A 12,332-nucleotide genomic window follows, 5' to 3' on the forward strand; every position below is an offset into this window, starting at 1 on the left:
GGGCTACATCAGGACGTTTTTGACACCTATGAGATGGTTATGGGGATCCGCTTTATAGGTTGGGCAAGATAATTCTCTTGGCATGCCTTGCGCATATCCCATGGTGCCTATGGATTGAGCGAAATAACCGAAGATTCAACTCCAAGGCTAGCAGCCCGGATAATATAGTTTCTCAGGCAATGGGCCTTATCTCGAGTTGTTTACATACTAGGAAGGAGTTTGCCTCTCTATCGGGCGTTTCCCTTCGGGAAAATTGGGGTTTGTTTGCGCATATGGTGGGCCCCTGTAGGAATCCAGTTATGGTCACCTAGGATTCTCCCCCTTACGACTACATCAAACTCAATTTTGATGGCAGTGCTTTAGGCTGTCCTGGGCCGGCTGGAGCTGGTGGTGTTTTCAGAGACAGCAGTGGAGACGTTATTCTATCCTATGCTGGGCCAGTGGGTATTGCTGATTCAAATACTGCTGAAGTGAGTGCTTTTCTATTCGGCTTCCAAATCATTAAAGAGCGGCTTCATGGCAAGTTGTTTATCGAAGGAAACTCAAAGACTGTCATCAGCTGGTGTTCAAAAGATAGCTCCCCCCCTTGGCACCACTGGCCAATCACTGATTATATTGCTGACATTGTGTCATCCATTCATTGTAATTGGAACCTCGTTCCTAGATCAGCTAATTCTTTGGCTGATAAATTGGCAAAATTCGGAACCTCCCAACAATCTCTCATTGTTTGGGAAGGTTTCCCCTCTTGTAATCTGCTCGTTTGAGCTCTCTTAATAAAATTTCAGCATCATTTCAAAAAAAAAAAAAGGAGACAGATGACCTAATCATAGATGCCATTGTAGAGGAGAAATCACGATGTATAATTCCTGTGGAGAGTTTTGTGAAATGTCCTCCATAGTATAGTCTGCCTCTCTCATGTGCCAAACCAATTATCCTCCTCGTTGTAAGATCCTGAAAAACACAATGTGAAGGATGAAAGGTTAAGGAACCATGCATGGATTTAGTGAGATGACTTACTGACAACAAGTTGAGAGGAAATTTAGGGACAAACAAAACTTATTGCAGTGACATAAAAATGGATGGGGTTAATGTACCCATTCCCCGTACCGAGGAAATGGATCCATCAGGTAAGGTGACTTGTTTAATAGAAGTGAACTCCTTCAAATTTGAAAACAATGTGGATATACCTGACATGTGAGTGGACGCTCCTGAGTCAAGAACCCAAGTGGAGGATGGACACACATGAAAAGCTAACGTACCTAAATTGGCCAATGTGGTTGTAGGAGTGGAAGATTAAATCACAAATATTGATGAGGAGGCAGCATTATATTATGCCATGCGCTGAATAAGTTGTTGCATTACATCAGAGGCGTTTATTACAACTTGTAAAGGAGGTTCAGTGGATGAGTTGGTACTCTCATGGACAAGAGAGTTGGCCCAAGCACATCTCCCAAACTTCTCCCAGAATTTTTCAAAGATGTGGTTTGTGCGGCCACAATGAATGCATTTTATTCAGCTTAGTGTCACCTTTGCCTTTTCCTCTTCCTTGAACATCTTTATCCTTTCCTTGAATGTTTCAAATTCAGCCCTTAGATGTTTCTAAGGAACCCTGAGAGTTTAGAACTGATTTTTCTAGTGGTGCCAAGGGGGGAAGTCCAATCCGATCCCCAGCTAATAACAACGCTAGAGTCACCTTCAATGAGTAAGTGCCTGAAGAGCTATTCTTTGAAGATATTGAGACCGTGAAGGAGGGTAGAGACTTCAGTGGTGGTAGAGTCAACAAGCCCCAGAGGTCCCGCATAAGACAAGACGGCCTCACCCGAGGAGTTGCGGAATACGCCCACAAAACCAGCTGGACCCGGGCATCCCAAAGCACTACCATCAAAGTTCAGCTTGATGCTGCCCAGAGGAGAGGGGGGACCATTCAACCATGCCAGGAGACTTGGATGGGTCCAACATGTGAGCGAGGATACGCCAGTTGAGTCGAAGCAGCATCCCCTTGAAGGCAGAGAATTCATGACGAGAGTGAAACCAGCTGGATATATGGCCCACGACTGTTGATTTTCAGGACTCCATGGATTTAGTTCATGAAGAAAAAGAGAGAGGGACTCATTGGGAGAAAACATGAGGAAGAAAAGGTTATAGACTTCTGTCCTAACCCTCCCCTTGAAGCTCAATTTATAGATTAATGAAACCACAGTATTACAATTATGCCCCCTGGAACTTAAACTAATTATATCAATGTCATCTCTATAAGATGACTCTTTATTTACCATCCTGCCATCCCTGTATGGGCATGTGGGCCTTCTCCTTGGTCTGTGGGCCTTGAGCCCATCATCCACATCTCTTGGATGTGTGGGCCTTCCTTAGTCGTGTGGATTTGGGCCCATCTTCCAACACTCCCTCTCAAGTTGCTATAAATGGTGTATAGAATTTTCCCGTATAAAATGGCAGTCCTCCATATCTTCCAACACTCCCCCTCAAGTTGGTGGTCTCTTCCAAGAGGTCCAACTGGCATAATATAAGTGAGAGTAAAATCACTCCAAGCCGTAAGCCATCGCTCCATACTCCAATTAAATAACTCATGCTGGATGTACAGTAAACTCCTAACTTCTGTAGGTAGTGGGTCTATACACAGTGCTCAGAAGTGTAATAAAACTCCTCCATCACCGTATCCCTCCACAAGACACTGACTCTCAAATGGTAGGAGTAATAAATGGCAAGTATGGAGGGTAATGGATAATTACCTGGAAGATAATATTTTGGGGCCACCATATGCTTCCTTCTTCGTCAAAATAGCCAATTTTGACAACAATCAACAACAAAGAAGTCCTTCAATAATAATGTTTTATTTAAAGAGACACAATAATAGTAGTTGAAATGGGCCTAGGCCCAATAACATGTACCAAATAGTAAAGGACCCATAAAATAATCTGCAGATAGTCCATCACTAAATAAGGAAATTGCTCCAAATAATATGCTAGAACCGAGTAATAATCCAAGATAATAATCCAACCAAAGAAAAATGGACCAAGTCGACCCGAGTCAGATATTAGCCAATATAGCCGAGTAACGAAGAAATAGGTATAGAACTCGAGATCTGGACACGCATAACCGTGGCAAAAAAAAAAACAAGTGGATTGAGTCGGGTTGACCGAACCAAGTTGACTCGGTTCGAGTTAGTCCAACCCACTGGGTTAACCCGAGCGGAACAAAATGAGTCTGGCGCCCGCTTGCTGGGTTAACCCGGCTCGGTCCAGGTTGGGCTGAATCAACACTAGATTAAATTGACTACCTAAGTTGCCAATGTAATTGACTCATCGTCTTCCTCCCCACAATTGCAAGTCGTCTTCCCCTCTTCTGAACAGAGTGAAAAAACAACAAACCAGAGGGAGAGATCATCGCGGTGCCGGCTCAGGCAAATATTTCCAGAAAGGGAAATAGTAGCGCCTGAAACAAATCACTGGCCGATAGACGTCTTTGTCTTCCCGAAGCATCGCTGGTGATTGTCGAGGAGAGCAGGACAGCACAGAGCATATCACCGATGAACCAGAGATAGAAACGAACAACGAAACTCCAAGAAGATGACCAGAGGAATTCCTAAAACCAACAGTGGGTTGTGATCAACAACTTCTAGAAATAGAAGATCCGGCAAATTAACTCGGCAGAACCAGCAGAGAGACAATGACCGAACTAGAGATTCTCGGAGAATCAATGGCAAAGAAACAACAAAGGAAACTTTCTAAAATAAATCAATCCTGTAGAGAGAGGATTAAACAGCAACTTAACTCGGAAATATCAATTGGATTAACTGCACAAACAGACTGGACGATGGCCTTCCAGAACTAAACCTTCCGCAATAAGAATACGAGAGTCAGCGATAGAATTAAATTTATTTTTGGAAGTTTGATCTGGTTGGATTAACCTCACGGGATATGTATCTCGGTATGGAAATGGCAGCGGCAGAGACATCAATGATGAAGGAGATCAATCAGCGAGCAATCAGTGGAATCCAAGAATGCGAGATCATCCAAAAACCAATTAGCAACGTCCAGCTACGTGATAAGAATGAGCACCAGGTTGCCGTCTCTGTCACCGGCAAAATATTGTACGACAGCAGATAGTTGACAACGGTAGCCTCTGCTGCAAATATTCACAAAACAGAGAAGAAAACTGTGCATCCATAGTTCCATAGCAATGCAGCAGATTCATAGTCTCTGCTAGTCAAGACGAGAACTGCCAAGAGGAGTTCATAAAAAATAAAAAATAAAAAAAATAAAAAAAACGAAGACGCCTAGAAGGAGCTTCTCATCAGACCTTCAAGCTCCGTGAAACAAATCCAGATAACCACAATAGGAATCCACTTTCTCCAGCACGCTGTGGCAATTGAAGTTGTCATCCTCTTCAGCCCCAGAATCATCCAAGGCGTAGAAGTTCACGGAAAAAAAAAGTCATTAATCGCCATAGTGGGGGTGGGCTTCATGAAGACCGTCTTCATCCTGATGGCCAACGTTTTCACAGACAAGATAGGCAGGAAGGCATTGCTGCTAATAAGCACTACAGGCACTCTGGTATCCCTACTCCCATAAGGAACTGGCCTGACCATGTTGCAGCATGTCCATGACACCGTGATGTGGGTGTTTGTGGTTTTGATTGCGTCTACTTTCACCTACATAGCCTTCTCCATGGGGCTGGGGCTGGGGCTGGGGCTGGGGCTGGGGCTGGGGCCGGTGACATAGATTTACACCTCTTAGATCTGGCCACTATGATTGAGGGCATAAGGGGCTAGCATAGGAGTTGACCATGCAGGCTTCCTAACTAAAAAAAAAAAACAGATCGGGAGGCAATCTTCCCAACTAAAAAAAAAAAATTAACACAGATGAATAGCAGTAATAACCCGAGCAAATAGAAATATTGGATTTCTAAAACACCATACTATGAGTCCTAAAAATCAATGCTCTGATACCATGTTGATTTTCAGGTCTCCATGGATTTAGTTCATGGAGAAAAAGAGGGAGGGACTCATTGGGATAACACAGGAGGAAGAAAAGGTCAATTTATAAATTAATGAAACTACAATATTACAATTATGCCCCTATAACTTAAACTAATTATATCAATGCCATCTCTATGAGATGACTCTTTATTTACCATCTTGCCATCACTGTATGGGCTTGTGGGCCTTCTCCTTGGTTTGTGGGCCTTGAGCCCATCTTCCACATGGCAACTACGAAAAAAAAAAAAATGAATCCTGAAAAACCATAGCCGGAATCCTGAAAATCAATGCTCTGATGCCATCTTGATTTTCAGGACTCCATAGATTTAGCTCAAGGAGGAAAAGAGAGAGGGACTCATTGGGAGAAAATAGGAGGAAGAAAAGGTTATGGAGTTATGTCCTAACCCACTCTTTATTTACCATCCTGCCCAAGTAGAGTTTAGGGTCTAAAGCCAACAAGTGTTGAGACTGTCCGTGGTGACAGATATTATGCAGATATGAGGTTGCATGCTGTCTGATGAGATAAACTGCCAAATTTGCATGAAACACCATCAGATGTTGCCAGAAGTCAATCAGGAGAAATCTTGATACAGAATATAAAGTTACTGCCTACCAGAAAATGAAACTTTTGGGTGAATTCCATGAACATGAATTAGTGAGAGTTACCACTGTTCAGAATAAACTCACTACTTACTGGGAAAAGGGAAATACAAAAGAAGGAAAACTTTTTTTTAGTGAAATGGTAATTTTATTCAAAAGAGAAGGAAAACAAACCAAATTAAAGGGGCATTCTCCTTACAACATGGGATTGGAGGGAGGCTCCATCTTTAGCAAGAGAATCAGCTAAAGAATTAGTTGACCTCGGTACATGAGTCCAACAACAATGAATATGGGAAATGATATAAAAAATTTGGTGGAGGACTTTCCAGTCTCTCGGGAAGAGATAGAAGAACACCATGTGATAACCACTTGAGAGTCTCCTTCAACAATGAGAGGCCCTGTAAGGTGATCTGTGAAGATGGAGAGCCCCTGAGACGGGGCAAATAGTTCGGCCTAAGTGGAATCAGTGAGGCCGAACGGACCCATATAGGTGATGAGAGATTGACCATCAGCATTGCGTATGAAGCCCCCATAGCCAGCAATTCCTGGACACCCACGGGCACTCCCATCAAAATTCAATTTGAGGATACCCAAAGGAGGAGGTATCCAAGCGAGATTAACAGGGGGGGGGGGGGGGGGGGGGGGGGGGGGGGAGGGGGTTGGACAAACTTGCAATTGCCTTCCAGTTGAGGCGCAAAGAAGAGCCGACCATGCTGAATTCCTTCCTAGTGGATAGCCATGTTGCAACATATCCAATGATGCTGCCGAACACATTATCAACGCTGCTAGATTTGAAGTTGAAATGCCTATTGTTCCTTTCCTTCAGAGAGCCTAGGGAATGTGGCCAGCACAAGAAAAGAGGATGAGCTTGCCTAAAGTAGGCAAAGGAGCACCGATGAGGATTCTGCAGGTGTCAAGGAGGTTGCTGGGCAGACAAAGTTGAATTCCAATTCAGTGGAGAATGTTAGTTCAGATTGACCAAGCAAAGTGACAATGTAAGAGAAGGTGGAAGGTTATTTCCTCAATGGAGTTGCAGAAGGGGAATAATATGCAGGGTGTGGTGTTGCCTCCCTTGGGAAGATTGACAGCAGTGAGGATCTTGTCCTGGGCAGCACACCAAAGGAAGAATCTTATATTGAGGGGAGCAGGTACCTTCCAAATGAGGGCTAGTTCATGGGAAGAGGGCTATCTCAAGAAGGAAAACTTAAGATAGACATATCAAGGTTTGAGTGGATTCCATGATTTTGAATTAGGGGGCAGATAAGTTCAGTGAAAGATAATCATCCAACCAAGAAAAACATTTTAGCAAAAAATCATGTAAGCACTTTTACCCAACAATAGAGTATTCCATGCTAGCATATCCCTTGCTTCTAGACTTCAACTGGTCAAAAAACTCACCTACCATCTGTAAAATTGACAGAAAAGAGTAAATTATTTAACAAGCCTCTACAAGAGCAAAAGCAAATTTTCTTAATTTCTTCAGCAAGATGGGATTTACCTCTGCTAGCGGTAGCTCATATATTAATGAAGCTCTGTTTTCAGTAATATACTTCATTTCTTTAAATTCCCCTCTTCGATCTTGCGCAAGCTCCATCAGCGAGCCAATATACTCTTTTGGTGTAAGCATTTCAATCTACAAAATCCTCTTCTCATTTAGATCGAGTATTTCCAAGAGATGAATATGAAAAGCAACTCTTTAAACTTCTTGACAACTTTAACTGAGCAGAAAAATGATAACATAGCTTGAATAAGGAAATAACCTTAACATATGGTTCCTCTATGGACTTCCTTTTCCCAGCTTCAGGGAGCATAGAAGGATTGGAACATTCAACCTAAATCATATAAGAAATAAGTTGAAGTTTCAGGAGCATCCAAATGATTCTTATCAAAGAGAAATCAATATCCATATTTGGTATAAAACATAAAAACCTGGTATTCAAAAGTTAGTGGGTTGTGAAATTGAGTACCTCTTAATGATTGAGATAAAAGGGAAAAATCATAAATAAACTAACTAGATATAACAATAGAGTTGGTTAAACCCAAGATGCCCCTAATGGGATGGGCGACAAGAAAGCTTTTGGTCTTGCGGGTTCCGAAAGTAGTGGAGAGCAAACACCCAAAAGAGAAGATGGATGAACTTTTTAACTGACCAACGAGCTGGTATACCAATCTGTGCGTAAATATATGATATTGGAGTATTGGATGAGATGCATAAGGTTTTGGTCATGCAGAGTAGAGAAGGCATGCGGCGCAAACACCTAAAAGAGGACTGGATGGATGAAGTTTTAACTGAACAACAATGTGTTATACCAACATGCCCTTAAACATTTAATATTGGATCAATACGTGAGAGAAAGCACAAGAAGTTGTCAGCATTTGTAGTCTGAATCCATTTTATTCCTGGGTTACTATGTCATCAGTACTTGTATTTGATTTAGAATTTCCAAAGTTCTTTACTTAAAATCAATGTTACTTTAGAGGAGTCCAGATGTGGTCTTCACAGGTCTCACATATACCAGTAGAACCAGCATAAAAATTTTCCCTCTTATTAAACAAAAATTATGCAGACGTTATTTCAGGGATACATTTGTTTGTGCCTTCAATGTTTAAATGACCGTTTACATCTAATCTGGTATCCACATGCTCATTGAACATATATCTAGTCATGTCTGATTGGCTTATTTCAATTTTCCTATATCGCAAATGATTCTGGAGCCTCAACTTACAAGCAAACTGCAACAAATTACATGCATATAGGATTTAAGAACTACATAGAAGTTTTTATAGATCAAAACAACAAGGGGCAATGAACTGCTGCACATTGCCTTTCACAAAAAAAAAAAAAAAAAAGCAGCAAATATGCAGAAGGTAGACTTTAAAACCAGTAAAGAGAAAGGATTGAGTATAAATTACAGTATCACCATTTACACACGTGACTCGGTACACCACACTTGGAGCAGTAGTTATCAGACTGAGGTTGTACTCTCTCTCAAGTCTTTCCTGAAATTTGGAAATTTATCAGGGTAACAGTCAAGTAACTTTCAAAAAAAAAAAAAAAAATCAGTCTAAGTAGATCCAGCAAGTTTAGTAGAAAGAATTATATAAACCTGCACGATTTCCATATGGAGTAGGCCTAAGAACCCACAGCGGAAGCCAAAACCCATGGCACTTGACGTTTCAGGCTCAAACTGCATTAATTTCCACATGAATCAGAACTGTGATCAATAAAAATAACAGTTGATTTTTTTCCAAAACAAAAAACTTCGAACAGGTAAGTAGTCAGAGTTGCCAACAGAATGAAACCCCGTCAATAATCTTATGTAAAGTAGAGCGACTAAACATCAGTTAAACATCTTTATTCTGTTTAGGAGCAAAGGCTTCTTCAATAGTAAAACAGTAGTAGTAGTAACTTGGTGATACCATGTAAGAAAGAGGTTCCACCATAAAAATTCTAATCCTTTGCACTAGATGAAAATTAAAGACATAATAGAAGGAATTAAGTTGCAAAGTCATAAGACATACATTCAGAGCGGCATCATTTAGTTGAAGCTTTTCCAGTGCATCACGTAACTCAGAAAACCTACAAACCAGTTACTTGAATGATAGATTAAAACCTAAATATATCAATGTAGGACGCAATAGATTCAAATTAAAGATGAAAGATCCATACTGGTCAGCATCAACTGGAAACAAGCCACAGAACACCATTGGAGTGGCTTCCTCATACCCAGGCAAGGAGCTCTCAGCTCTTCTTCCAAAGTGCGTAATAGTGTCACCAACTCTAGCATCTGCCACAAACCTTATTGAAGCTGAAAGGTAACCTACCTGGACAGGTTGGGGATAGAAAACCCAATAACTAAATAAATCAAACTATGAAGCAAACTACAAAAGAAAATTTCATAATAATTAAAACAAAACTGCAAGAGATAAACTTTCAATAGAAAAGAGTCAGAGATACAAGCATGCTGAGAGTGCTTATGAGGACAACACATTAAGTGAATTAGTTCCCCTTAAATTTTTCGTGGAATGTGCAAATAAGGCTCTGCTTCCAAGAGTCTCGTATCCAGTTGCAAGTAGTAATTAGCCAATTATATTAGTAGTCCTCAAAGCGAAGCTAAAAACGTACCATTTGTTGTTTCTATATATAAAGGTAAAGAATACAAAATTTTTGAGGTAGGGTGCACAACCCCATATTTCAAAAGGTATCCCTGGAAAGGCTCATTCAGGGCCTGTAATGTATAACATGACAATGGATATCCCATACATGCCTCATGAATTGGAAGTATAAACTAATTCAAAGATAGATTCTTCGGGCAAAACATCAGCAAAATCTAACACCAACAGATATAAGGACTCAGAGACCAACTAGGTTTTAGAGTAAAGTATGAACTTTAACCGTAACTTCTGATCACACATGGTAAGAAAGCAAACACATAGAACCCTAATCTGCATGGGGTTCTAGGTTTTAGAGAGTTTTTTAAGCAATGAGAAGAACTCACTAAGAGGCCGGAAGGAAGAGCAAGAAGAACTGAAAGGCTTCCTAAGTTTTGATCTTCAAATTAAATAAAAAAAATTCTTTCAGATGAGGGCTTCATGTTTCAAGTATTCCAAAAGCAGATTAAAATTTCAAATGTTCAGTAAAATAAGGTTCATGCTTGCACTGAAGGAATTACAATAAGTTTTAGGCACTATGAATCTGGTGATAGTGTCTATAGAAATGGAAACCAAGACAAAGTAGTTTACACAGCAGTTATATTGGTTTTATGTAAAGTGAAGCAAAGAGAGAACAGAAAAAGAAAGTAGAAACAGGTGGGGGATACAGAGAAGAAAGAAACGGAAAGAAACTGCCGAGTTGCATCACTTGAGTCTCTACCCTAAAATTATATCATATCTTCAGCAAGAATGATTACAATAATACTCCTCAATAAAAAATAAAAACTAGTAAGTAGAGTAAAAACTGCAACTAAGTTACTATCCTATTTCTAGACAAACCATAATCTTTACTATGGCAGAAAGTAGACTCATAACAACAAGGAGACCTCTAACAGGGACAGAAAAAATGACATCACCACCGTACCTATGGATCTTAATCTTGAACGATGAAGTATCATAATTTTCACAAACCCTTTTTTTTGTTTTTGAAATGATGCTGAATTTTATTAAGAGAGCTCAAACGAGCAGATTACACGAGGGGAAGCCTTCCCAAACAATGAGATATTGCTGGGAGGTTCCGAATTTTGCCAATTTATCAGCCACAAAATTGGCTGATCTAGGAACGAGGTTCCAATTACCATGAATGGATGACACAATGTCAGCAATACAATCAGTGATTGGCCAGTGGCACCAAGGAGGGGAGCTTTCTTTTGAACACCAGCTGATGATGGTCTTTGAATCACCTTCAATAATCAACTTGCCATGGAGCCGCTCTTTAAAGATTTGGAGACCGAACAGAAGAGCACTCACTTCAGCAATATTTGAATCAGCAATACCCACCAGCCCTACGTAGGATAGAATAGGGTCTCCACTGCTGTGTGTGAAAACACCACCAGCTCCTGCCAACCCAGGACAACCTAAAGCACTACCATCAAAATTGAGTTTGATGCAGTCGTAAGGGGGAGGATCCCGGGTGGCCATAACCAGATTCCTACGAGGGCCCACCATGTGCGCTATCAAACCTCAATTTTCTCAAAGGGAGACGCCTGATAGAGAAGCAAACTCCTTCCTAGAATGTAGCCAGCTCGAGATAAGGCCCACTGCTTGAGAAGCTATATTATCCGGGTTGCTAGCCTTGGAGTTGAATCTCCGGTTATTTCGCTCTAGCCATATACACCATGGGACATGCGCAAGGCATGCCAAGAGAATTATCTTGCCCAGCTTAGGAAGGTGTATCCCCATAACCATCTCAAATGTGCCAAAAAAGTCCTGATGTAGCCCCATTTGAAGACCAATCTTCTGAAATATCTTCATCTAGACTTGCCATAAAAAGTAGCAATGTAAGAGAACATGCTGAACTGTCTCATCACACACACCACAAAGGGGGCAAGTCCAATCGGGGGCGGTGTAACCTCTTTTATGGAGGTTGTCAGAGGTGAGGATTTGTTCCCTGATGGCCGTCCACACAAAGAATTTGATTTTATTAGGTGAAGAGAGCTTCCATGCCAGGTTTGCCTTGTGCTCATGCATGTTGTAATCTTGTTTTCTAATGTGAGAGTAGGCGGATGTAACTGTGAATCGGCCATTAATGCTAGGCTTCCATGTCAGTTTATCAACTGCATGCTCACGAATAGTAGTGCTGCTGAGTCTGGAGAGGAGAGAGCAAAAAGCAGTAGTTTCCTCATCATTTAATCCCCGGCGAAACGTAAGACTCCATGAGCGATCTCTCCAAGAATCAGCCACTGAGCAAGAGAAGTTCCTCACCACTCTAGAGAGCCCCAGGAAACCCTCAGAGAGGGGGCGGGGGCCACACCATTCATCCGACCAAAAGAGGAGGGTCCTTCCATTGCCTGTGTGAAAGGAAGTTGCATCTCTGAATACTGGGAGGAGTTTTTGAATTGATTTCCATATCAGGGATAGGAGCCGAGTAGCGCCATCCTCCCTCCACCAGGCACCCGAAGGTTGAAGATAGAACCTGACCATATCACCCCATAGGCTATTATGCTTGATGTTGAAGTTCAAGATCCATTTGAGCAAAAGGGCATTATTCATCTCCTTCGTAGGCCGAATGCCTAAACCACCC

The 12,332-nt window shown here is 41.4% G+C and overlaps 1 protein-coding gene across 1 annotated transcript in view; it reads right to left on the reverse strand.

The window, feature by feature from the left end:
• The window catches only part of LOC137941130 (translation factor GUF1 homolog, chloroplastic), a 44,739-nt gene that overhangs the window by 17,264 nt on the left and 15,143 nt on the right, over nt 1-12,332 (reverse strand). The window contains exons 11-17 of the mRNA XM_068786404.1: nt 9,267-9,421; nt 9,119-9,176; nt 8,704-8,784; nt 8,510-8,596; nt 7,357-7,428; nt 7,095-7,229; nt 6,928-7,001 (exon numbers count right to left, since the gene is read on the reverse strand). Of these exons, the coding sequence (XP_068642505.1) occupies nt 6,928-7,001; nt 7,095-7,229; nt 7,357-7,428; nt 8,510-8,596; nt 8,704-8,784; nt 9,119-9,176; nt 9,267-9,421 (662 nt within the window). The remainder of the gene's footprint in view (nt 1-6,927; nt 7,002-7,094; nt 7,230-7,356; nt 7,429-8,509; nt 8,597-8,703; nt 8,785-9,118; nt 9,177-9,266; nt 9,422-12,332) is intronic.

Source organism: Aristolochia californica, unplaced genomic scaffold (genome assembly GCF_029961685.1).
Source record: "Aristolochia californica isolate CCGP_79_NKW_82.1479 unplaced genomic scaffold, dmAriCali1.0.hap1 SCAF_9, whole genome shotgun sequence".
NCBI classification, from domain to species: domain Eukaryota; kingdom Viridiplantae; phylum Streptophyta; class Magnoliopsida; order Piperales; family Aristolochiaceae; genus Aristolochia; species Aristolochia californica.